Source organism: Scomber scombrus, chromosome 18, assembly GCF_963691925.1.
Source record: "Scomber scombrus chromosome 18, fScoSco1.1, whole genome shotgun sequence".
NCBI lineage: Eukaryota > Metazoa > Chordata > Actinopteri > Scombriformes > Scombridae > Scomber > Scomber scombrus.
This window is the reverse complement of record NC_084987.1, coordinates 12,056,919-12,083,115: the sequence shown is the minus strand read 5'-3', so window position 1 is coordinate 12,083,115 and position 26,197 is coordinate 12,056,919. Positions and strand designations below refer to the sequence as shown.

The following is a 26,197-nucleotide window of genomic DNA, read 5'->3' as shown; positions in this document are numbered from 1 at the left end:
CATTGACTAAACCATTAACTAACCAATTTTAAAAAAGAATTGCAAAATGAATCGATAATGAAAGTTATCCTTAGTTGCAGTCCTAGTAAAGATCGATAGCAATGGTAGTAAACTGACACATTTTTGGATTGTGGATTGTTGGTTGGACAAAACAAGACATTTAAAGACTTCACCAGTTTCTGAAATTTTATAGACAAAACAAAATTGCAGATTAATCGAAAATAATTGCAGCTCTGTTTTGAACTTTTAAAATCAGAGTGTACAAATGGAAATATTAAGAAGCTATTGACACATCTAAAATAGGAAAGACGCACACAAGTATAAGAAGCACACAAACACCTGCAATAATAATATACACAGACTACCAATGAGGGTAGGAGAAATTCAAAGGGATGACAAGAGGCAAATAAATTGCACCTCACCACAGGGCCACTCTAACAGCTTAAGGGAAGGTGTTTTCTGCTACATCCAACCAATGGTTGAAAGGACAGCGTGTCCCTGACCCAGATACACAACCATCACATATTTGACTGTGTTGATGGGAGATGGAGAAGAAGAAAAGAAAAAGAAGAAAAGAAAAAGGAGCATATGTATACGTTCACATCCCCCCTAAAGAAAAAGACCCTTTCATTGTGGTAAAAGGCACATGTTTCTTTTAGAACTGACAATGTCAGATAAAAAGAACATCAAATGTTATTAATACCACTCATTGCTGCCATGACATGGATTTTTACTTTCCAATGATAAAAGCAAATATTTTCATAATACCTTAATGATGACAGAGACATTTCAATATTCTCTATCTCTGTTGGTCTCTTTGAGGGAGAAAATTCTATTATTTGATCTGCTGTGTATACTTTCATACATAGCCTCCAACAATGACCTGATCTCTATCCAACCAGCCTGGGAGAAGCGCAGAAAGCAAATGATTGGGCATCATTACCCTGAAACGTGTAATGTATCCTACATTATCGACAGTAAGTAAGCGTGCTCTGTAGCCTTTACGCAGAGCCATTTCCTGAAAAACCTCTGGGTTTCCAGGGATTAAAACTTTCCATACATCATCAGTGGAAGTTCCCCAGCCCTTGCTTAAACCACTGCCTGACGTAAGCGAACTTGCCTCATTCTCTGCTGAAATGAACATTCACTACAAAGTGTGTATCAGAGGACCAATTGACACATAGTCTCCATTGTTTAACTGAAGGAAAAACTGCACATAGCGGATGTTTCAGTGGAAGAAAGAGTTCAATGTGACTGCTGGATTCGAAGAAAAGCAATGCATTATTCCCTTAAGAGGGATTTTCTCACAAAAAAACCCATACATCTCTTTCGTGAAACAAAATAGGCCTCAATTGGTGCACAACTCTATTAAAAGCCATCAAATGACATTCTATCTCCCTTTCCCTTCGATTAGCTTCAGATATGTGCAGACATTTAGTGTGAGATCAAATCAACGTGAAATATCAACCTTCTTTAAAGTCATCTTTGAACAGCCGCTTTGAGAATGACAAGTTCAACGCGAAAGGAATGAAACATGAGAAGCCGTCTCTATTGCCTATCCCTTGTATCTCTATAACCGCCTGGATTTGAAAGACAACTCCTATGGCGTATTAAGCTAACACAATTTGGGAATAAGGGAGCTGCGATCAGTGGACAACAGTCTTTGTGATCCCCTAACAACAGCGTGGCACAGCAGCTCCCTGACCCCACTCTGATACCACAGGGCCTTCCAGCAACATTGAGCACCACCGGAGCCCAGAAGTGCTCAGACACATGCTAGTCAGCCCCATGGCTGTGTTAGTATCCACAGCAGGAAGGCTCTTAAGTGTTGACAGTGTTTTTCTAACCGTAAGAAAGGTTGGGTAATTCAATATCTAGCTTATTAAAGCCCAGTGGTTGCTAAAAAAAAGCTCTAAAAATGAAAGAACCATGAAGAAGGAAAGCTGACCCTGAGGGACACACCCTTCGGTGACTCTGTGGAGGCTGTTCTCTATACAGCCTCAGGCTATTGCTTATCAGTGTTAACAAAGGGAAAGGCTATAGCTTTAATATCTATCCACTATCTTTAGCTCTAATATATTTTAGTGTATTAAATTATATACATGTAGCCAGAGGATGCAGAGGTTGCGTACGAAGAACAAAAAAACTCTAATGTAATAAACTCTGGCTGTGTGCAACAAACTGTAGTGTCTCTCACTCTGCCTTCAAGTAATGCCTTCCTTGTACTGTATACAGCCTTCTCACAGGCAACAGCAGTGCACATTAAGACCATACATGAGCCCTCCATCCGTTAAAGACAGACCTGTCTTTAACGTCCGGCCCTACTTGCAACCTTTCCTCTTCGCCAATATTAATCCGGATGTTGTTTTTAGAAGCTTTCTTTTAATTAATAGGATGGGCTATTCATTAGGGCAGATGCATTGGTTTTATTACCCTACCCCACTCTAAGACCCAGCTTGCCATAGACCATGCAGGGCCCCCAAATTATTTTCAATTAGCAAATGGGTGTTTTTAGTTTTACTTCCCTCTAGATCTAAATTGGCAGTATTATGTGCACCGCTGTGAGGATGTGCACAAGTAAGGAAAGAAGTTACGAGGTCTGCCTATTCAAAACTATCCATGTAGGAGTTATCTTGAAGAATAAGCATAATGACTTCTAAGTTAATAATATTATCATCATAACAAAATAATATATACATACATGCCTCTTTGCAAAATCCCCCCTAGTGTGTAATGCACTTAAAAATGAATTTTCTATGTTAAAGAAATGTATAAAAAAGGTCAAAAGTGCCCCTGTCAGGAAAACTTATGTCTGAATATAATTCTAGCCCATCGCTCACTTCCTTATTTTATTCAGTTATCATTTTAATAGCTCCCTTTTCTCTATTTTTTTGTCTTTTCAGCAATAACTATTTTGTTATTACTTAATTTAAGTGGCGGTTATATGTGGCCTATGTATTAAATAGGAGCAGTGATTCTGTTTTTGACAGGAATTATAATTAATGAATTAGTCATGTGACCCCATTTGTATCCATCACACGTGAGTTATTTTGCTATGTGAACCTGAAGAAGCTACAGACAGAACGCATTGTTTGCTCCTAATAAAGTCACAGTGTGCTGTGGTTAATTTCGGTCTTGACACAATGTTCCTGCGACCGACCAGCACCAGATTGAGAATACTGGCTGCGCATCGGAGGTTCTGTTCACTGTTATAAAGAATGTATACTTTCATAGGGTAGTGATGTGATTGTCAGAAATCATAAATGTAAAGAGAAATGACTTTGTACGCAAAAAACCAGGCCACTACTGTTCGCATCATCTTAAGCCAAGAAGTGCTCCTTAGCACCTAGCAACTTAGCAAGAAAAACTGCTGACTCATGTTACTAAAGTTATGAATACTATGAATACTAATGCAATGCAACGAATGAAAATGATTATTATCATTAGTCATACTTCCATTATTATTATCATTTTTACTGTTATTACTGTTGTTATTGTGCTTCTCTCTTTCTCACTCACTCACTCTCTCCTCTTCCGCTATATAAATAAAATCGAATTGAAAACTGAACTGAATTGAAAATGTCTCAATCAGTAAATGGCACATATATGCAGTCTGATATAGTGATGTAGACATAAACACACAGAGCTTTTTCTTTTCATGTTAGAACTTTTGATGCATAGTTATCTAGCACATCGAGTGAAATTGGGCTCCCTTTGAGCCAGCTAAGCGCCCCCGAGAGAAACAGAGAGACTGAAATGACAGCTGACAGTGAAAGTACAGTTGTGAAAAGTGTCCAAATGTTCAGACACCAGCTGAGTTAACTGCAGATAAAACAATTTCTATGTTTGCCTATTTTCATTTGACCTCAGGTTCATTTTCATGCAATTTATTTTTTAGATATGACTGTATAAAAAAGATTTTCATTCATGGTCTCTCATTCAAGTAGACGATGATTTGTGTAATGACTTTTAATTTTTTTTATTAAGGCATGATTGATAAGAGCATGTGTGACATAGGCTATACCTCTTTGATATTAACCATGTTTGTTGTCACAATAACAAGGATGCTTTGTGAACATCTAAATCTTGCTTCCTTGTTTTCCTAATAGCTGTATCATTGTCAGAATATTTGAAATTAAAACCTTTGGCTCATTAATAGCTCAGTCTAATCAGCACTGCTGTGTTGGACAGTGCAGTCCAGGGTGGGACACCATGAAGGAAGTGATAATTGTGCGAGGAGTGAAGTAGTCTATGTACAACAGGTGTAGTAGTTCATGCTGCATTTTTACAGCACCCCTTCCCAGAAAATAGTCGAAGCATCCCTGCATCCCTGCATCTCTCTCTCTCTCTGTCTCTCTCTTTCTCTCTCTCTCTCTCTCTCTCTCTCTCTCTCTCACCCAGCTTCAAGTCTGATAAAATCACCTTTTCAGTCACACTCTTCCCATCATACATGCCATCTGTATTTTTAATAAGCTCCCTTTATGCCAGATAACTGGGCAGACATGATGAATAATAGGTCCACGATGCTACAATTCTTGACAGAGATTGCTATCAGCCTTCTGAACTGTCTTATAAATTATGTTACTGAGATCCAAACTGCATGAGATCTGAAAGGCTCACTAAAGGTATTCAGCGTTCACCTTATACTGAAGTCACAGCATTGTAAAACTGGCACGAATATTGACAATACTGATAGATCATGCTGTACATTGGCCTTACTGGATTAAGTTTTGACTGGAGGAATTAAGGGGGAGAAGGGAATTAAAGGATGAGGAAGAGTAGACAGAGATTGAGTGAGAGAAGATGTGGAGGCGACAGCCAATAAGAGATTGTTTTGAGGACAAAAGGCTGTCATTTGTATGGTAATATTGGACTCTGAGGAAAGCTCCCGCTGAGACCATCTAGTGTGGAGCAATGGAGACTCTGTTGTAATTCGTTTTTCTTCTAACAAATTAGACATACAACAGAGGTGTGCTGCAAGTCATGTGTGTTGATTGACTCTTACGAGCAAGCTATCAAGTCTGTGAATAACGGTATATTGCTTTGCACTGCTGGAGTAATTGCTGTGCATTACACCAGGACATTCAATCTTCTGAAAATTCAAAAAATCAAACAGGTGAATTTGTGAATGAAAAGAACTCACTAAATCCTAGAAGAAAGCTAGCTTAGTTAACCATTTTTATGGGCTGTGATGTGATTTATGGAATCAAATACCTATCTTAACAGAAACAACCAGGTTGGAAAATTTCTTCCATATCAGGGCTCAATATCAGTTCATTTTGGGCGAAAGCCAGAAAGCTCCTTTGACTGGCAAAAAAGAACTGTATTTAATTGTTTAGTCATCTGGCATTTTCTCAAAACAGAAGCTTCTGACTCACTGCCAGATAATATAAATGGTGTCCATGTAATCAGAACAGTGACATTAAAAAGATCCTACATTTTGTCCTTGACATGTTTCTCTATCATCAGGACACATGTTCACATACTGAATGATTATCAGACACATTCTTGATTAAGTTATGGATTGTGGGAGCTACATCGATAACAATAATAGGCAGTTGCAAGGAAACTTTGAGCAGCAGTCTCCCATTCAAATTCAATCTATCTGGGAAAGAAGGATTGTTTCAGTCTGTACAGAATAAAACAAGCCACATTTTACTAACATTTGTTCCAATTTTTAAAAAATTTGGTACAGCCAATGCAGGGTTCTAATATGTTTGCAGTTTTGCATGTTTTATAACCAAATCCTGTTTCAAAACCAAAGGCAATGTAAAATTAAGGAATACAATATTCATGAGTATACATTTGAGGGCCAGGATACCCCCTCCATGACACAAACTACATCAGCCCAGGATACAAGCCGACTTAAAAATTAATATTAAAAAAACATCTGCAAAGGTTTTTTAAAAAGCCATTATAGATACAATCAGAAGCATATGGTAGATGTGTGAAATACATTATGAAATCAATTCCCTTCTTTAAAAAGTCTGTGCTGAAAATCGCCTCACCTGAGAGCCCTTGACACAATGTATTCCAATGAGTTACAGGAGAGCTCTTGAAAGGGGGTTAAAGCATGGTATTGGAGGCACTTCAATCAGAACTAAGATGTGGAGGAGTGGGATGGGGTGAGGCAGGGGGATGTATGGACAATGTCCATACATCCCCCTGCCTCACCCCATTTATATGTCCATTGGACATATAAACACACACTCCCCCAGAGGGATGCCAGCTGAGAGGAGGAAGGACAGAAGAGGGATTATATGGATTGGTAATGTATGTTTTCCCCAGAGTAGAGTGCAACCGTAAGTGTCAAGGAGATAAGTTATGTGTACACATGTTGACATTTTTGATGTGCTGGGATGTGGTCATACTGTATGGAGCTACATCTGTGCTCCTACACCCACTGTCTGTTAGTTAAAGGCTTATCTTATAGATTAATGGAGCATGGCACATAAATGCTGTGTGATTCAGCTGTAATTAAGCTTTCTGTCACTATCAATCACAGTTCTTGTTTTCTTTCCAATCAGTCCATTTTATGGCACCTAATACTCCCTGGACGCTGAGATCAACATTGTAACCAATGCGCTCTGTAAATCTGTAAATTCTCCTTCAGAAGTGTCTACATGTATGTATATAAAAAAAAATTCTAATCAAACACATATAGAATAGCTATAGAGAGTGGCAATCACAAATACACAGTTACACATATTACAAATACAATGGACTAATTTTCTACTTTGCTAAATACAAATGCCCATAATTAGGATCTACCTAGTGGATGAAGCAGACAGGATGCGTGGACTGTACAGTACAGCTCTGCCATACGACAAAATAAATGTACATACACAGCCTACGCAGGGGCTTTAATTGAGCCTCAGTGCTTTCTAGAGCCCCGAAAGTGATGGACACCAGGATATCCCTGGAAACACTCATCTACATCATCCTGATTGTACTGTGTTTACAGGGTATTGCAGCACATCTGCGGCACCAGCTAACACACTCCTTTCCAACTATCTCTGTAAACTCCCAACTAACAAAAGCAATCTCAGCTGAACAGCCTTTCTCTGTTGTTTATTTTACAATCAATTGGTGAAATCATCTATGCTGTTGTCAACTCTTCCAGTTTTTAACAGTACCATGACTATCAACTACCCTTTTGTGTCTTGTGGACTTCCAAGAAACACGCAGCAACCCCCCTGTCAATGAGCCTGTAATCAGGTGACTGAGGTCACACTGCACTCTGGTTTGGAAACATTTTTCCTTGGGCAATAGAGCCGACAAATTACAGAAGGCCAGAAGATCATCAGAGAAGGGGGAGTGCAGGCCTGTTCACGCCTTTTAGAGATACTGTAAGTACACAGTATAATATTATGATTAATCACAAAATAAAACAATACTGGTTGTTTGAGCATAGACACAATTCCAATAATATGCATTCTTGACAGATGAGGCCTCAGTCTAGATAACATGTTATGCACAGTATAGCACTATTGTCTCTGTAATGTCTGGCAATGTCTGGACTTGGATTGGTCATCTCTTTCATGCTTGCAGTAGCAAGGTTCTCCAATTATCCGATTCGAGACACCCACTCAACTCCAGGAGCAAGTGTTTTGGTCCGCATTATTTCCACCTAGCAACGAGTGAGACCACGTGTGAAATGAAGGTTAAGGTTTTCCATTAGACAGCATAATGAAATAGCCAAATTAAGCCATGCATATATCATATAGCACGTCAAATCTACTGCTCTGCAAATGGAGTGTAAGCAAAGGTTAATTGCCAGTTACTGAGAGCATCCACTTGAAATTGCCTTTCCAGGTAGCAGATGGTTCAGTGTAAATCTCAGGAATTATGGCATGAGGAGTAACATGAAAAGGGTGACATACTGATGCTCACTAGGGATTTTCATCCTGGTAGGTGCCACCAAAGGAATGTTTTGTTGTTTAAAAGATGCTCCAAATGCATGAAATGAAAATAAATTGAATAAAAAATATGAATCAATGAATATTTAGTCTGTTTTGTTTCCCTTGGTATTAAAAGGATATGTTGATTTTGGTGTGATAGTACTGTATTAGCACTACTAGCAACAGTTGCCTCTGCGCACACACGGTAGAACCTGTTGCAGCACCCACTACAATAGAGCTGCACAGTTGACCGTAGAATAGCTCCAACACATTAAAAAACCTGATTCCGTGAGATCAAAGAGAGAAAATGCAAACGCCAAACAAATGCATACTTTTTAAATAAGGTGATATGATGCTCTCATATGCAATGGACTCAGTGCGCCGTGCGTAAACTGTGCAAGAGCGGCATCCCTACCTGTCGTCGGTCTGCCAGTCCCCGAGCAACAGGTCTCGGAACCGATACCGAGGGGGCAGCGGGAGCACCTCCTTCTCCAGTTCGACCATGGCTCTCCTCCTTAGAGCCCAGAGACAGAGACAAAGATCACCGCAAACCGCACCTCCAAACCGAGGAGGTGGACCACCCCAAAACCAACTCCGTCCCTCTTCCTCTTGCTATTCAAAACGCTGAACAAAAACATTGATGATAACACTTCATGGCATCGTCCTCGACCTCCCTCCTAACCAGAAAAATCAACTTCTTCCTTCTTCTTTTTTGGCACCCGTCAGAATGCAGCTCTACTTTTCTTCCCGCCGAGGCAACAGGTATAGGATGCTCATCCGTCGGTGCGTAGGGGAGGCTCCACTTTTACTGTGACAGCTGTTGAGCAACTGGTTGCCTCTCTCAAGACCAGCATCCTCCCTGCCTGAGCTCCGCATGGACGCGCTGACTGCAAATATGGAACCAGCCGTTGGGGAATACTGTTGCGACGACTTTGCATGTCAGGAATAACAAAACAAAAAAAATCTACCACAACAAAAACAGTACACATAAAATCTACAATAAACGTTCTCCATTAATATCTGCGTTGCATTATTTGCATTCTACTGTACAGTCTAATCCTGAATACTAAAATTGTCGTACACACGTGATCCTCAGAAATGTCCATCATACTTTTGTGGGGACCTGTGCGCGTCTGTTGTGAGTCTACACATTTTTTTTTTTTTTTTTTTTGCATGAAGACCTACAGTTTTTCTCACGTTAACACGGCTTCTGAACATTAGCCTGTAGGTTTATAGTTATTTTTAGAGGCATGTTTTCCATGTTAGAAATGTTAGTGCTGAAATAGCCTATACATGAGAATGTATCCAATGTATTTAGAACAACCCTTTGGCTGTGCGTGTTCATTTTCAGACACTTAACACGATTCTGCAGGGCTTGCCAACTAAGCTCTGCATGCTGTTACTTTCTCACCAAGCATCCACATGCTACATATAATCAAAATACACAGTAGACGCAAAAGGACTCCATAAAAAGGTCACTCTCCTCATGAAAAAGAATCATAATCCTGTAAATAATGTATGTATATGAATAATAGGGACACATACAGAGCTGGAAGTTCCTATAAATGTGGGCTATGATGATATAAAAATACAAAAGGTCTCTGAACTCAATATTATCATATGAATAGTTCCCTCTATGAATATTAGATTGCTCTTATTGTAACTTATCACTAAACTTGTCTCACTTGTAAACGACTCATTATGCACAAAAACCTATTCATTGTACACCAATTTTCTAGATATTAGTTTGCTTAGCACGCATTACATGTCAGGGGTTGAATGTTTTATATTGTTATAACAGAAGCTATAATGAAATTCAAATGTGGTGCTAGAGAGAACTGTTGACTCAAAGCCACAAGACAACAGGTGTTATTCAAATGAACTTGCATTAATTAATATTAATTACCTTTGGCAGAGCCTTGATGAACCAGCACCTCTGTGAGCTCCAAACAAAACCTTCACTCACAGGGTCAAACAGGATTATTCCTAAATCAATTAATGATTAGATGAAGAACAATGGATAACACAGATAATGATCTGTCATTATTATTGTTTTTATAACAGATGCCGACCCAGGGTTGTGAATAATTTTGATGTTTTAGTTTCCTGCATAAAAATCTAATGCTATTTTTTCTTAGAGACAGCTGGACTGCTGTTTCTACTGTACCACAGCATATAATTCAGTTTTACTGTCACACTTTGTTCTGGTTTTGTCTATTTTGCCCTCTGGTGGGAAGATGTGAAATGACACAAGCACACAATCTGTAGTGAGCCAGGTTCATCTCTCTGTTGGAACAGTCAGCTGACATCTATTACTCTATTAGGAAAAAGAGTAAATCATGAGAAAATGCATGTTCATTTATTCATATTATGCCTTGCCAAGAATAAAAATACCTTGTAATGAGTTCATCCACATAAAACTGGGTTGACAGGAAGGCAAAACATTTCATTTTAAGTGGGTGGGCCTAACTGCGTAGCCATGGTAACAAATTGTCTGAGCATATCAGGAGATAGTTCATGTGTTTCAAACCTCATTTAAACCCCATTCAGTCACACATTATCATAATGTGTACTCTGAGGACAATTTGTAGAGGCTGAGTAAAGCAGGTTGTTACAAAAGACAATCAGGCTTTATTCTTTCAGATTTAAAGCCATTTTCTTCACCACCAATGAATGTGGCAAAATAAATATAAACAAAGAGTAGAAAACAATCATCCATAAAAGAGCCACTTAAAAAGATATCAAAGCTTTCAGTCATTGTTTGACGTTAATCCCCACACTGAATAAAACAGTCGCCTTCCAAGCTTTATTCCAATGTGATGTTGACGGAGGCTAAAGCATCCACAGCCCAGCTGGGGTACTGGTCGCGAGAGGGAAACATTCGCTTCATAAACGTCTGGATAAACTCAGGGAAACGGCCCTCCACAATGCTCCGCCTCACGGAGAGCATCAGAGTGAGCTGCAAAGAGAAATGTTTCATGAACTGAGGAAAAAACATGTGAGTATTGATCTCCAGCCAGAAATCATCTTCTGTTCTGCACCTTTATAGAATATAAAGTCGGCATCCCTAGAGTATATCGTAAGATTTTGCGCATGCTACAATTTACAATGGCAGCAGGTAACATCTTAGCGTGTTAGCATTAATATCTGTTGGGACTTTGCTCACAAGCTGTAGAGGTATCCTGCTATGAATTGAAGCTACTAACTAACTTTTGACCTGCTGGAGATGCTGAATGACAAGTCAGGAAACTCATTAGGTTTCATCCACTTGAAGACCATAAAGGTCTATAAAATTTCATAGCAATTCATCAAATACTTACACTGATAAAACCAGCATGCCTGTCCCTAGAGCCACCCTGCTACTGTAGCTTTAATGGGGACAAAAATAATAAAACACTTTTGAAAAAATAAATAATGAATATGTTGCATAATCAGGCAGTATCTGCTATGCACTTTCAACTTGAACATTATTTCTTGGGACACAGCTGTCACAAAAGGAGACTCATTATCTTTTTGATAATGCCAGAGCTGCAGAGCAAGTTTGAAGAAAGTGCTTAAAGATGATAATTGAATCACATCAAATTTGTTTGTAAAGTTCAACACGTTCTGTCAGATTTCTGTCAGAGCAATTAGACTTTTAGAAACTGTGTCCACTGTGTGGACTTGTGGCTCGGGTTAATATCTCTAACTTGCAGGATTGCAGATACTGAATACAGAAAATTACTGAAGTGATGTAACACAAATAATACATGCACTAACGGGTCTTTTGTGCATGTAATTACAAGACATGTTGTATTTTATTACAACTGTTTCCAATGTCGTCATAAATTTTCTATTTATATATGTTTATACACTTATATCTGCTGACAGCTACATTATAGTGTAAATAGAGGAACCGAAAGTAAAAATGTTGCTGTGTTATGTGGAAAATTGTTTTTGTTGTTGTTGTTAAATCTGGCTTTAATTGTGAGTCGTGTGTTAACTCTTATGCTATGAGACATTTCTAATACTGACCTGGTAGGCAATGTTGTGGATTGTGACGTGATGCATGGCAGCAGTGTCACTCTTAAAAAGCGCATGCAGGTAAGCCCGACTATGTCTGAAACAGAAGACAAGAACATCAGTCACACCTTTCTTCCAGTTATACATTTTAAAACCATTTATACTATATAAAATGTATTAAAACCAAACACTGGCACCAAACTGTATCACTGACAATATGTATTTGGAGCAAACTGACATTTTAAACTGACTATATATCTAGATATCATCTAAATAGCTTTAAAATAGCTGTATGTCTATACAGATTTTATTGTGTGATATACAGTGAAAATACATACAATAAATTAAATTAAATGCTGACAAAATAATGAGGCAGTTGCCTATCTGCCAAATATTCCGGTTTTAGACCAAAATGAAGTAATTTGCTGCAAGGCAATCAAGTCTAAATTGGCTGTATTTACATTGCGCTTCCCTAATCTCAAACCACTCAAAGCACTTTCCAGCACATGCCACTAGTCACCCATTAACACACACATTACACTGATGGCAGAGGCTGCCATGCAAAGTGTCAACATGCTCATCTGGAGCGAAACAGTGCTTTGCAATGTTTTTTACGCTCACTCACCCATTCACACACACATACATACACAAATCACCAACTGTCTGATTAGTGGATGATATGCTTTATCTCCTGAGCCACAGCTTCCTGGGCCCTTTAGTTCTGCATATGCTTTAATTTCTGTTCCAATGAAAGTTCCAAAGAAATGCTTTGAAAAACTAAAGAGGAACAAACTAAAGAGGAACAACATACAAGATTTATGTTGTGAGCCAAACCACAAGGCTTACGTAACAATCTGTTGTTTGTTCTCAACTTACCTCTTGCAGGTGGGACAATCGCAGTCTGGGTCTATGGGCTGAAAGTCTTTGGCATACTGCTTACTTCTTAACTGGATAGCTCCCCAAGGTACCAAGGCAGAGCCAAACCTCTGCAGGAAAAGAAACATGACCGTCAGAAACACACATGGAATTAGGTGATTAAAAATGATTCATCAGTGTGTGAGGTTGTATAGCTTACTGCAGTTCGGGTGGGAAACACGCAGTCAAACATATCACATCCCAGAGCGACACACACCACCAAATCCACAGCATACCTGCAGCAAACATTTTACGCCAATTTATAACACCACAGCAATAAGCACTACAGTTGTTCTCATGAGGAATCTTACAGTATACAAACAAACGTACCCCACACCCATGAGGTAGCGAGGCTTCTCTCGAGGCAGGTGGTCCGTACTCAGCGTAACCATCCGCCAGAAGTCATCCTTCTCCTCTCCTCCACTCAGGCCTCCAATTGCAAAACCAGGAACATCACGTTTAGTCATTTCTACAAGAAAGGAACAAGTTTGACCCCTTATCATCAGTGTCTCACAGTCAAACTGTTTATAACTGGGTAATTTAGAAGACCTGACAATAAAATATATGTGACTTTCGCTTATTATTTGCCAAAATGCTGTTTGATGCCTGCTGTCAATATCAAAGTACAATATAAAACTGACAGGAAATATCAGTCTTGACAGTTTGAAGAATTCCAAGCTGCCAGCCAACTGTAAAAGTAGGTCTACATAAATGGGTTTCCATGGCATTTTAAAATATTGTATACAGAGAGAGCAGTAAGTGATCAAAAGTGGAAAAAGTATTGTACAACAAAACAAGATTTTTTACCATCGAGACAGGTTTTGCGAAGCTCTGAATTCAGCCCTCCCTGGATAATGGCAAAAAGATTCTGTTTGTCTGGTTTTTTATTGGCTGCTATGCAGCGATCCAGCCAGCGAATGGATCTGTGCATGGCCTCCTCCACCCGTGGTCCTGTTACAGTGCTGCTGACCACATCGTCCAGCTGCATCATGATGTCTGACCCTGAAAGAACATAGAGAAACATGGAGATGCTGCCTGTTAGTTACTGGCAAAGTGAGGACATGGTCCAAATCTTTAGTTTACATTCATTAAAGGAATTTGAATCATTGCAGACCCAGACTGTTCTGTATGCCGATGGACTTTTCAGGAGTTAGGAGGATCTCTTTGCCATCATAGGGGGACTTGAACTTGACCCCTTCTTCAGTGACCTCTGAGAGTTCAACAAGTGATACCATCTGAAACCCTCCACTGTCCTGTAAGGAAAATAAGGTGAAACACTGCGTTCAACTCTTCTGTTATCTATGCTTCATTAAAACATAGTTCACAAGTTTTCAAGTCTGTCTTAAAACAGCAGTCAGGTGACCATATGAAGACTGAACGAGGTTTTACTCACTGTTCATAATAACATCCCCTTCAAATGCACTTTCAATGTAAGAGATGGGGACCATCAAATTCCCTCTTTGTATTTCCTCTGACATTGTTTCCCTGTTAAGCTGCGGTGAACGTGGAGTAACAAAAAGAGGAACTTTGGAACTAAAAAGCCTCTAACGTTGAGAAATATCTACTTGCTCTGACTCATTTGGACAACTGAAGCATCTTTTAGCTTCACATAAGATTTTTAATACATTTTTGAACAGAGGGAGGCTTGTGGAATTTGGCCCCCATCATTTACTTTGTAAGTGCATTACAAATCTTCTGATGGTCAGTATGAACAGGAGGAATTATTACAGCAAGAAAAATCTATTTCACTGTTCATTTGGGCGCCTGACTTATGTTTTAAGAAATACTTAAAAATCTGTGAAACTGTCCTTTAAGAAAAGTTGTACTTACTGTTAACAGATTTCTCTTCCAATTCATGAACCCGTGTAAACCATTGGCTTTGTCGATCAAATCAGGCCCCTGTAAACAATAGTGTAAAAAGGAAAACGCACACTTACAAAAAATGTGCCTTTATTTATTATAGCCACTAACTGTTTTACCTACCGGTCTCATGCCCAGGTGATATGTGTTCCCAAGACATATTTGACATCCAAGACCCTCCAGCTGATCCACAGTGATTCCTTTCATGGTCCCCTGAGTACCCACAGGCATGAAAACCGGGGTGCTGACGGCGCAGTGTGGCAGGATTAAATCACAAGCTCTTGCTTTTGTCACTGGGCACTCAGCAATAATTCGCAGAGTGAGGGGAGAAACCGCAGAAATAGCTTTTTGTGCAGACATGTTTATGCTAGAAGAGTTTTCAGCAGCCATGTTACAGTCACCATGTGATTTTTAAGGGGCTACGATTGACACCCAGGTCGACCAATAAAAATACAAAGATTTGTACTGAGAAAAGAACACGCCTTTTAAATGTCCATTAAAAATGCTTTATTGGTGGAGAGGCAGGAAAATTAACCAATAGAATGCGCCGCTTTCCAGACAAGAGGCGGGGCTATAATCACCGGTTTCGACCGGATGTCCGTCTCCTCTAACCGGATGGGGTTTGTGTAGAGGAAGTTTTGTTTTGCGAGTTTTCCGTCCGTTTCGACTGACTGACTATTTAGTTAATGTGCTCAAAAGAACACGCAATGATATTAGTGTGAATTGCATTAACGGAAACCGCTCAACTGTTCAACGAGAGAGTGAAAAACGGCCGAGCTGCTTTTGAAGCGGCAACATTCAGAGTAACCCGAGAGCACCTTGCTGCTAAGCTAACGTTACCGAGCTAGTTAGCCATTTGCTCTGAGTTGTGTTGGGCTCTCCGAGCTAACTGAGCCATGGGGAACCGGGGCATGGAAGACCTGATTCCCCTGATCAACAAGCTTCAAGACGCCTTCAGCTCGATTGGCCAGAGTTGCAATTTGGACCTTCCTCAAATCGCTGTGGTCGGAGGACAGAGCGCTGGGAAAAGCTCTGTTTTGGAAAATTTCGTGGGCAGGTAAGTTGTTTGGGGTGAATTTAAGTTCATCTCATACTTGAAATAGTTTCTCTTGTGATGTAGCATCTTTTCAAACTGTCATTTCCCCCATAATACTACGCTATTTACCGAGAGTTACTCTGTCAGCACACTTAACGTCAATATAAAGTTACATACTTGTCGTAAACCTGCCTTACACACAACAGCTTGACGTTGACACATACGTCCTTTACGTGACAAACCAGTGAGCCGACCTAAAAGCATAACAAAAGCTCAAAGTGTATCCATGAACCCTTGTGTACCCAGAGCGTAGGTGTAAACTGTCTTAATAATAACAATACAACCTGTAAACACGTCTGGATACAGAAGATAGATTTAAAGCCTGTCAGTAAAGCTGGTTCCCTTTCTACTCCCTGATATTTTCAACATAATAAAAAAGAAACCCCTTCTTAAAATTTCATCAGTTAAAGGCTGGCAGTGTATTTTCAATGCAGTCGCAGTGCATATGTTTTTTATTTGCCTACTCGGCGTCAAGTCCTGAATGGGAACTTTTTCCTGTCGTTCTGTTTAAAATTACTGTACATGCCACACCCAGAAAGTTCAATGGGTTTTTCAATTTACCAGTTATTTGCTTTGTAGCTGGTAGCTGTAGGCTGGATTTGTTTTAGAAGGTCACTCAGCAGTTTGTTGTTACATTAGCATGTTTGGGTTTTTTTTTTACAGATAGGCAAGGACAAATAAGTTAATGGGACACAGAGTAAAAACAGTGGAGGTAGAGTGAGCCACCTGCTTTGAGATGTGGATTATTACAGCTGAATTCATTTCCAGCGCTTTTTATATAGTGACACTTTTTTGACCTCAAAGAAAACATTCTCTCGTCAAGATGCTGATGTTTTGTCAAACAGTGCAAGCTCATGTCTGAAGTTGACACAATTTCCCTCACCATCTTCCTCTTTCATTACCGTTTTTGGCAACACTTTAGAAATCAAGGAAGTGGTCTTGACACTTCATTTATTCAGTGCGATATAATGTGTTCTTCAACAGGCTGGTCCTGTTGTCCTCTCCCACATCAGCAGTGGGTGAGATCACCCTGCAGATAAAGAAACAAAAACCTGCTTGCTCTAAAGCAGCTTGTTTGGCAGGTTTCCACCCCATTCAGAGACATTAGTGTGTAACCCAACCCACACAGAGAATTCACAATCTCACACACGTAAGCGCAGGCCAGAGGGTGCATGACGAGGAAGTACATTGGCTATTAAGATGGCATGCAGACAGGCCTTTGGTTGTAAACACAGTGACAATAGCATGTCGTAACCGCTCAGAGGCAAGAACACGCCGGCAGATTAGACTGCCACTTAGCATGTACATTAATTCAGATGAGTAGGACTTTGCACTGTGACACATATATCAGCAGTAATTAATATGGCATGTTTCATGGTGGCCTCAATTTCACTGCCTGTGCTTGCCGTCTACCTACATGCACCCATGTGCTCATAAGTCACACATATAAGCACCTACTTTTGCACATTCTCATGTGAAGTGTGTGAGTGGTACATTTTAATTGTGTCGTCTGTTTAAACACCTGTTGCTGCCATGCAGGTGAACTTGACAGCCGCCAAAGGTGGAGCAGTAGAAGTCAAACTCAAAGCTACAAGGTCAAGTCTAACTTCAACCTGGAAGCAGTCGGGAGGTGCTGCACATCACTATAACAACGGCGCGCTCATGTCGCAGTGACTCATTGTTGATTTAAGGTCTTGTTTGAGCTCAGCAGAGGCCAGCACCTAAATGTTTTTCAGTTATCTGTTCCATAAAACTAAAAGCGGTTTGCGTCATAAGATAATTGATTTGCACTTTTCCTGTAGCGACTGCAGGCTTTTTAACTGTGAGCCCTGAGCTGCTGTTACAGTTTCTCCCGGTGGCTGAGGGTCTCTTTCTTTTTGAAGAGGTGCATGTCATGTGTGAAAGGCTGGTTTCATCCTTGCGTCCCCAGGCAAGAAAAATAATCCCTTGCTCCCTTTTTGCGGCACCAGCAACAATAGAGAGAGATAGAGAGGGAGTCACTTAGTGTTTGAGAGGAGACACATTTCAGACCAGACTGTATGATTCAGACACAGATTCGTAACACGCTCTCCCGTCTGAATTCTTCACTGATGTCATGATCTGATACAGGCGCCCAGGCGACTCGACTCCACCGCTTTTACTCTTTAAGTTGGCAAATGTTCAGCCATCATAATATGCATGTCTGCCATCGGTCATCAGCATTCGGCATGTTGAGTTTCTGCTTTTTCAGTGCCAAACTGGTTAGGGCAACTAGGGCTAGACTATATGTATTGTGTACTCGGTGCCTCTCAATAGATGGCAGTCCTAATTTTTTAGCGTAGCCAGGTCAGGTGGGGCTTAGTTTGCTCACTGTGTGCTGTGTGACCCATCTTGTTGATGTTGATGTAATTTTGGGCCTCTGTTGCCTCCAAGTTTGTCACAGGAGAGCAGAACAAATCAGATGGCTTGCTGGACAGAGGCTAATCAAATCACTCTGGCTCGACCGCCTCTTGTATTTGTGAATGTTTCAGTCTGTGTGTGTGTGTCTGTGTGTAGATTTTTTTATTTCCTTAGTTACATTTTATCATCAAGGGAAGCTTTTCCCGACGCTTTGAACATGCACTTTATACACTAAAAATCTATTGTACATTATGGTAACAAACATTTAGGTCTTAGTGTGTACCCTAATAGATATTTCTGATTACACAACCAGGTGTAACTTATTAATAACAAAGGCCACATTCCACTCAGGTGTGTCAGTGCCATGGTCCTTATAGTGTGTGTGTGTGTGTGTGCTGCTTTGCCGGCATGTTTTACCGACTTACAGATAAATTATCAATGTTATAATTTATATGTGTGGATTTGCTATGATAAGTCAAAATGTTGACTGTGGAAAAAGGTAAAGGATACCAGAAAAGCAAGCACTTACCGTACCTGTTTCTACCTATAGTTGCTTTAAAGGAGACTCTTCAGATTAGCCTTCATCTTAATTAGCTGGTTAAATGAAACCAAAAGCCTTTTGGGAACAAACAGCATGGACGACAAAAGACAATAAACAAGATTCAGATTACAAATTGTCTGAAGTTAATTGTTACTAGAGGCAACAGTTTTATTTTTTTTTTATGCTGGATAACATTTAGCTGAAGTTGTCAGTGTGATTTTCCCGGCTTTGTCCACAGTTTAATTTAATTAAAGTCGGACTGTAATTAATTCAGTTTAGTGATGATGATCAGGCCTGTCTCTCCATTTTTGGCTGTTCGAATACTGTGATGACATTGTGTCCCTTTTTGGGGGAGGAAGGACATCATATCTAGCGTTGCAGGCTGTCCTGGGTGGAGGGTTGTTATCATATCTGCTGCCATGAGACCTCTGAGAAACCCGTAGTTTTAAAAAGTGTCTGAACAGATAGACGTTCAAAGCTGTGTACCAGATAAAAAAAAACAGTGAATACAAGCAGCCTCGCTCTAATTCTGTACCACTGTTAACAAAATACGATCGTGTCAGTATCATTAAGACATGTTTGAGTGTTTCAACATAATTATCCAGCAGTCTGGATGCTTGTTTGCATCACAGTTGACATCACTTGGTGGGGGGAAGTACGGACAGCCGAGTGGCAGAGAGGGAAGGGATTTTCCACTAAGCAGTCGGATTTTGGTAGTGCTTGAAGAGGCTTTGCTGCTAAGTGATGCCTCTTGGTACTCACAGTGGCAGACTGCGGTGCAGGAATGCGGGTAGCCATAATTATATGTACATTGCACCAGAGACCAGAGAGATAAGTCCCTCCAAACCACACATGCATTTTTTTTGTCTTTCGCCCTCCCGTGAGATCAATGCCATGACCTCAAGAGTTTCACACACTCTCCATGTTTTAAAGCGAGACCTGCCAGACTTATAGATTCGAGTAAAAAGAGGATCAACTGTGGATGAGGGCTCCTTTCCTCAGAGTTGCTCTCCCTGTTTTAAAAGAGGCAGAGTCTGTCGGGGCAGGCAGGGGGAGGGGAGTTGGCTCCCTCATTCTCTCCCTGCCCTACTCTCTTTTGCTTTCTCTTGTGATAGAGGGAGGGAGGCTCTAAAAGACTGATGCTCTTTTGCTTGGCCATCCATAATGCATGAAATGATACACAATCTGCTCGGCCTCGTCTATCATTTACAGCCCATCAATAATGAAATCCTGGCCTCTTGCTTCTTTTCAATATGCCACTGCTGTTTATCCAATTCTGTCTGCGAAGTGTGACTGGTTCGACTCTGATCCGCTCGAGTTACGTCTCATCAGTGTATGGTTTTAATTTTACAAATTCGGCTTGATTAGCGGGTTTATTGTGATGATGTGAATCTTTTTAGCAGTGACTTTTGAGCCAGTGTTTGCCTGCTGTAACTCCAGCAAGAGTGGCCAGTAACTGGAAAGAAGCATCAATGCATAAAGCAGTCGATTGAAGACGTGATCCCTGCGTCTTGTCGTGTTCCTTCGCGTCCAGTCTGTTATGTCTATCCTTTCTCCCGGCCCATAGCTTTTATTCTTTATCTCTAACTCCCTCCTATCTCTTGCTCCCATTCCTCATCCAGGCCTTTCTATACTGTCCACCGCTTGGACAAATGCCTGCATTCTCCACATTATGTGCGTGACACAGCAGCACCAGTGCTGAACCACAGACCTGTGGATTTTTGCTGATGTAAGGAACACCCAGAACGTTCCCCACTGTTTCACCATGGGACTACAGTCTGGGAATTGCAGGCAGTCCTCTCTCTTCTTTCCCGTCCTGTAGCTGACACATTGCTTCCAGTCTGAGCACTACCACCACTACACAGACCCTGCAGGCATGTACATCTGGCAGGAGCGAGGAGAAGGAAAGTGTGGGCTGGTGACATGCTCAGCTCTGCTAGGATTGTCTTAGGGCAGGAGTCAGTGATTACCACCAGATGTAGTATTGTCTGCAGAGCAGCAGAGTGGGCCTTCAGAATTAGGAGGGGAGTGCAGAAGCTTCAGTGTTAAGGGCTGACTAAGCAACTTTGGCCACATGTAGTTAAAAATTCCTCATGTGCCCTGTCACTTTAAGAGGAACAAACAAGTCAACTGTGAGAAAGCTGTCATTGTTTCTTTTGGGCTGCATCTGCTTGTGTTTGTTTACTGTCATCTCATGCTTGGTGCAGAGCGTTGCAGTCTGCCATCGAGTAGCATGATGCAAATTTGTACTGGAGAATCTGCATAAAGCAATGAAAGTCTCAGTCCCGACGCTCATGCGTGTTGACACAAGCTGGGCTCATATAAAAATCTCACAGTTGCCAGCTGTCTCACCCACCCATTAAACAGACATATTGACAAGTTTGATTCAACAAGGAACATGTTCATCCATTGGGAATACGCTAAATTACAAAATCATTGCAACCATAAAAGAAAATACATATTTTCAAATAATTTTTCAATAATTTTGATAAGTAAAAACTTTCTCTGAGACTCTGAAAATGATTTTCAGTCCATTGATACCAAGTCTGTGTCCTATAGGTGTTGTAAGAGATTTAAATTAAAATGAGTGTATAATTTAAATGTAGGTCATCCAGCTGTTAATGAAAAACCTGCTCATGTCAAATCAATCAATCAAACTTTATTTGTATAGCACTTTTCATACATGGCGATGTAACACAAAGTCCTTTACATATTCAAAACACACAAACAAACAAACAAAAAGAAATCATTAAACATAGGAACTTAGGAAATGCTATCATAACTCTCAAGAATCAGGTAGTGTCTTAGGAGTTATTCCATTATTCACTGTCTGTGGAGCAGCTCTAGGATTACATTATCATTGCAGTTCAGTTCAGCGTGAGGAGAGATGTTCATAAATTAAAAGTGATTTGAAGTGTTGAACATAATGTGTATACATAATTATAATATAATTCTATTTTTCGATGGATTTTCTTCAGAACTGCCAAAGTGGGTGTGCATAAATTGATCTCTGAAGCTGTAATGATGAGAGAAAATGACTGTCACGTTTGATATGTTGCAAGGCAAGTAGGAGGCGTGAAATTCCTCAGTAATCATCAAGTTACCAGAGGCCATGCTGCAAGGAAATGGACATTGAGCGTAATGAATAATTGATCCTTCTCCCAGTCTCCTTCTTTATTTTTTACTTGATTCTTTTCTTGCTTGTTGTTTGTCTTTCTTTGTTCTGAACGCCCCCCATTTCACCCAACACGTCCCGCCATGTTTTTATTCCGGTCCTTTTCTACTCCCTACAATTCTGGTGTTTATTTTAAATCCTCTTCCTCTGTCTGTCTCTCTCACTCAGGGACTTTCTTCCTCGAGGATCAGGCATTGTTACCCGCAGACCTCTCATTTTGCAGCTGGTCAACAATAAAGCAGGTGAGTGTGCCGGTGCTGTGCACGGCCGCATCCCCGTCTCCTTTCATCGCTGCCCTCCATGTGGCCTCTCTACCACAGTGCCTCAAGCAAGGCTCACTGTCTGCTACCTGCTACCTTCATATCTTTAATTGAATATTCTCTCGTTCTCTCTCTCTTCCTTCCTCTCTATCCTTTTCTCCCCCACCCTCCTCCCTTTTCCTGTATGTCACTCCGCCCCTGGGTGTAGAATATGCCGAATTCCTGCACTGCAAAGGAAAGAAGTTTGTGGATTTTGATGAAGTGCGGGGGGAAATTGAGGCGGAGACTGACAGGATAACAGGCTCCAACAAAGGCATCTCTCCCATCCCGATTAACCTGAGGGTCTACTCCCCAAACGGTAAATGGACACAAGTCTTACTGTGAAACACACACACACACTGTAAACACTTTGTGCTTTTTGGCTTATAAAAAGTGAGTTTTCATGTTTCTTACTTTGAGTTTAATTTGTGGTATATCCTTTTTTTTTTTTTTTTTTTTTTTTGAACAATTTTTTTTATTGTTTTTCAACAAAGACACAGAACATACAATTTGCCATCATGTCAGTTACAGAAATAGATAAAATAAAATAAAATAAAACAAAATACATTATAGCCATCCATCAATTCTTCCAGCCGACCGCCCCCTATACACCCTCAAAGCACATATAGGTGCCCCTCCCCATATTGCTCCGCGTACATACAGATTTCACCCATTAATGTAGTCACAGTCATATCAGCATCCTACGCAGTAAGCAGTGATAAATCAAACAGATCAAAAACAAAACAATATGGTAGTGTGTAAATGCCACACTGCAAACAAGGAGGTATATCCTTTTTAATATGTCTGGTTTATTGGGTTGAAATAACACAATTTTATCAAATCAGTGTGGTGATCTCATATTTAATGGTATTTAACTCTGAAACAGGCAATGATTGGTTATGGTGGTTGTTCAATTGTATGCGCCTTGAATTGAGAGGACTAGATTTGTAGCATTGAAGCTTGTGGTAGGTCTATACTTTGATATAAAACACAGTTTAGAAACTAGTATGTGTGATATTAATGGTATAAAAGTATATTTATGGAAATGTTTTACTTAAGTGTATATGAGCCACATCACATTTTCCACTCCTGCCTGTTTGAGGGTTAATTCACCCAGTCTGCTATACAATTAACCATTTCTCAATTTAAGTTTGAGAACATGCAGTTTATTACAATATATATATCATAACATTACTTACACCATGACAGGAGTAGTAGATGTTATTTGTACTTTATATTCATATGCCACCTCTTTTGCAAAACAGCATGAAGAAGTTGTCTGCATCATGTACAAGTTATTCAAATCTCTATCAATGCCATTTCTCCTCCACTGTTTTTGCTAAATTTGTTTTCCAGGGAGTCTTGTATTGTATCAGACAAAAAATGAATAGTTGTGTTTTGGTCTAGTCTGGCTTTTGATGTTACATTAAATAGCTTTTTTTAATGTTTTCTTTTACTCCGTCGCTGAATGGCTGTCAGAAACATCTATTTATCTCCTGGGAGCCGTCGGTGGGAATTCACTGTCAAATTTTTATTCAACATTTTCACGTTTGTTATTCAGTAAATTCAACACTTGTAAGTGATAAAACATCAGAGGGTGTTCATGTTTTTTATGGGGTAAAATATTTGAGCAGCAGAAGTCGGCCCATTCAAGTGTCTCGACAATGAACTGAAAGCTTCCCCCTCCTACCACAGACGCCCATTAACATGTTCAATTGAGGCTGATAGTGTAGATAGTGTAGTCTGTTGATGTTTTCATGAAAATGAACTTGACATATGCATAAAAACATGTTATCTTCAGCTTGTCATGTAAAGTAACATATTAACAACACTATGAGTGGGCTGTGTGTTTCTCCAACACAGTGATTGCCCTTTCATTTTGAATGCTCTAGATTAATCATTTACAGCATGTATTTGTCTCACATCTATTACAACCGGGGTTTTCATTCAAGTGCTCCATCAAGTTATTGATGTGTCAAATTAGTAAGGCTAAATGAAAATAAACTGGCTTTGTTAGAGAGTAAAAAAATAATTGTTATGGAAATGCATTACTTGAACGAATGTTGATATACATTATTAAGATATGTGCGGGTTTGTTTTGTACATTCACTTCAAGTCAGCTGATAGAAAAACATCTCATTTGCATTTTCCATTTTTATGACTTGCGTCCATATGACTGAGCAGTGCTGAACCTGACCCTGATCGACCTTCCGGGAATGACGAAGGTTGCCGTTGGAGACCAACCTCAAGACATCGAGCACCAGATCAGGGACATGCTGATGCAGTTCATCACAAAGGAGAGCTGCCTGATCTTGGCCGTCACACCTGCCAACAGTGACCTGGCCAACTCAGACGCTCTGAAGATCGCCAAGGAGGTGGACCCGCAGGGTGAGCATGTAGCGCTGTAGTAGTTAACAAATTGAAAATTAAGTTTACAAACACAATGAAACACACTGTTTATCCTTTTGCTATGCCATGAAATAGAAAAATTGCATTAAACAGTGCATCTAATGATAACCCTAACTTCTCATTTAATACGATATTCTGTCCCGAATCTGTTGTTTCCATTCTGACCTCTGCTAGGAAATGGTCAAAGACATTCACCTAATTATTCTGAGTGTTAGTCCTTTTCCCCTCTGTATTATTCTGTAAAATATGAAACAAGGCGGTGAGAGCCAATAAATCAGTTTGAACTGATTTATTATTTTGTGCAGGTGTGCGTACCATTGGTGTTTTAACAAAACTGGACCTGATGGATGAAGGGACGGATGCGAAGGACATTCTTGAAAACAAACTTCTACCGCTGCGTAGAGGTAAGGACCTCTCTCTCTCCCTCTCTATACTCTGTCTCTCTCCCTCTCTCTGTCACAAACGCATGCACTTAAGAGGCTTTTTGACTGTACATTGAGTGGCTATTTGTGTGTGTGTGTGTGTGTGTGTGTGTGGTGTGTGTGTGTGTGTGTGTGGTGTGTGTGTGTGTGTGTGTGTGTGGTGTGTGTGTGGTGTGTGTGTGTGTGTGTGTGTAGGCTACATTGGTGTGGTGAACCGCAGTCAGAAAGACATTGATGGGAAGAAGGACATTCGTGCTGCTCTGGCCGCAGAGAGGAAGTTCTTCCTTTCCCACCCTGCTTACAGACATATAGCAGAGCGAATGGGCACACCTCATCTACAAAAGACACTCAACCAGGTCAGCTTTTTTTTTTTTTGGTTTTTCAGTTGTAAATATAACTTCTATCCTAACATGTCATTGATTTTCTAAAATAATAACACTACCTCTGTCTGTTTTTAGCAATTGACCAACCACATCAGGGACACCCTGCCTGGTCTGCGCAGTAAGCTGCAGAGTCAGCTCCTCTCTCTGGAGAAGGAGGTGGAGGAGTACAAGAACTTCCGTCCAGATGACCCAACACGGAAGACCAAGGCCCTGTTGCAGTGAGTAGTGCACGTGGCACCTCATAAAAATGCAGCATACACAGTAGTATTAACAGTAGATACAGCTTCACTCATTACAGAATTTGATTGACTGTTTTAATTCAGTACAGATGTTCCAAATACGTGTTGTTTCTCTGCTGCATTTTGTCATAAGCTTCAAGGCAACTACAGTCTTCCATTGATAAAGGATGACTTTCTTTTGCCTTCATTAATTCAGTGTACATGCAGCACTAGATTCAGGTACCCAGCCTGAAGCATATGGGTTACTGCAAGGCAGTAATGTTGCAGCAGCTGCTAGGTACATGTCATAGGTATCAATGATCCAATATCATCAATGCGAACTAAAAACATCGGTCCACATTATAATCTTCAAGATAAGCCTTCAATTTAAATTCTCATGGCACTGTCACTTGTCTCCATTCCTGTCCAAGTGCACCTCCTTAAACATTCAGAGAGTGCTAGCACCAGACAGATAATGGCAAGCAGCCAAGAAAAAGACAGTGAGGATATTTACTCCCCTCTCTGGAATAAGTCAGCAGTGTCGAAGTTCTTTGGATTTCGGAGAAAAGACGGGTAAACATACAAAGCACATATGCA

The 26,197-nt window shown here is 40.3% G+C and overlaps 3 protein-coding genes across 7 annotated transcripts in view; 1 reads left to right on the top strand and 2 right to left on the bottom strand.

The window, feature by feature from the left end:
* Window positions 1–8,405, bottom strand: part of kcnt2b (potassium sodium-activated channel subfamily T member 2b) — a 36,011-nt gene extending 27,606 nt beyond the window's left edge. Inside the window, exon 1 of the mRNA XM_062439275.1 lies at window positions 8,317–8,405. Coding sequence (XP_062295259.1) covers window positions 8,317–8,405 — 89 coding nt within the window. The remainder of the gene's footprint in view (window positions 1–8,316) is intronic.
* A 1,900-nt stretch (window positions 8,406–10,305) lies between these two features.
* On the bottom strand, window positions 10,306–15,061 carry qtrt1 (queuine tRNA-ribosyltransferase 1). Its single transcript, XM_062439636.1, has 9 exons — window positions 14,802–15,061; window positions 14,649–14,717; window positions 13,933–14,071; window positions 13,626–13,820; window positions 13,149–13,287; window positions 12,979–13,054; window positions 12,780–12,889; window positions 11,916–12,000; window positions 10,306–10,860 (listed from the first exon to the last, which is right to left on the bottom strand). The coding sequence occupies exons 1-9, from the start codon at window positions 15,036–15,038 to the stop codon at window positions 10,708–10,710; spliced, it is 1,203 nt and encodes a 400-aa protein (XP_062295620.1). The 5' UTR covers window positions 15,039–15,061; the 3' UTR covers window positions 10,306–10,707.
* Window positions 15,062–15,303: 242 nt separating this feature from the next.
* dnm2a (dynamin 2a) overlaps window positions 15,304–26,197 on the top strand; it is a 29,103-nt gene continuing 18,209 nt past the window's right edge. For all 5 annotated transcript variants that reach the window (XM_062439621.1, XM_062439620.1, XM_062439619.1 and 2 more), the window contains exons 1-7: window positions 15,304–15,735; window positions 22,038–22,111; window positions 22,338–22,487; window positions 24,353–24,556; window positions 24,883–24,981; window positions 25,195–25,355; window positions 25,458–25,600. In XM_062439621.1, the coding sequence (XP_062295605.1) occupies window positions 15,575–15,735; window positions 22,038–22,111; window positions 22,338–22,487; window positions 24,353–24,556; window positions 24,883–24,981; window positions 25,195–25,355; window positions 25,458–25,600 (992 nt within the window). In that variant the 5' untranslated portion in view covers window positions 15,304–15,574. The remainder of the gene's footprint in view (window positions 15,736–22,037; window positions 22,112–22,337; window positions 22,488–24,352; window positions 24,557–24,882; window positions 24,982–25,194; window positions 25,356–25,457; window positions 25,601–26,197) is intronic.

Coding starts and splice junctions, on each gene's coding strand:
- qtrt1 (XM_062439636.1), bottom strand. CDS start 15,038: ATGTCTGCACAAAAAGCTATTTCTGCGGTTTCTCCCCTCACTCTGCGA. Junction 14,072..14,648: donor GGAAGAGAAATCTGTTAACA/GTAAGTACAACT, acceptor TTTTCCTTACAG/GACAGTGGAGGGTTTCAGAT. Junction 10,861..11,915: donor TCCACAACATTGCCTACCAG/GTCAGTATTAGA, acceptor TTCTCTTTGCAG/CTCACTCTGATGCTCTCCGT.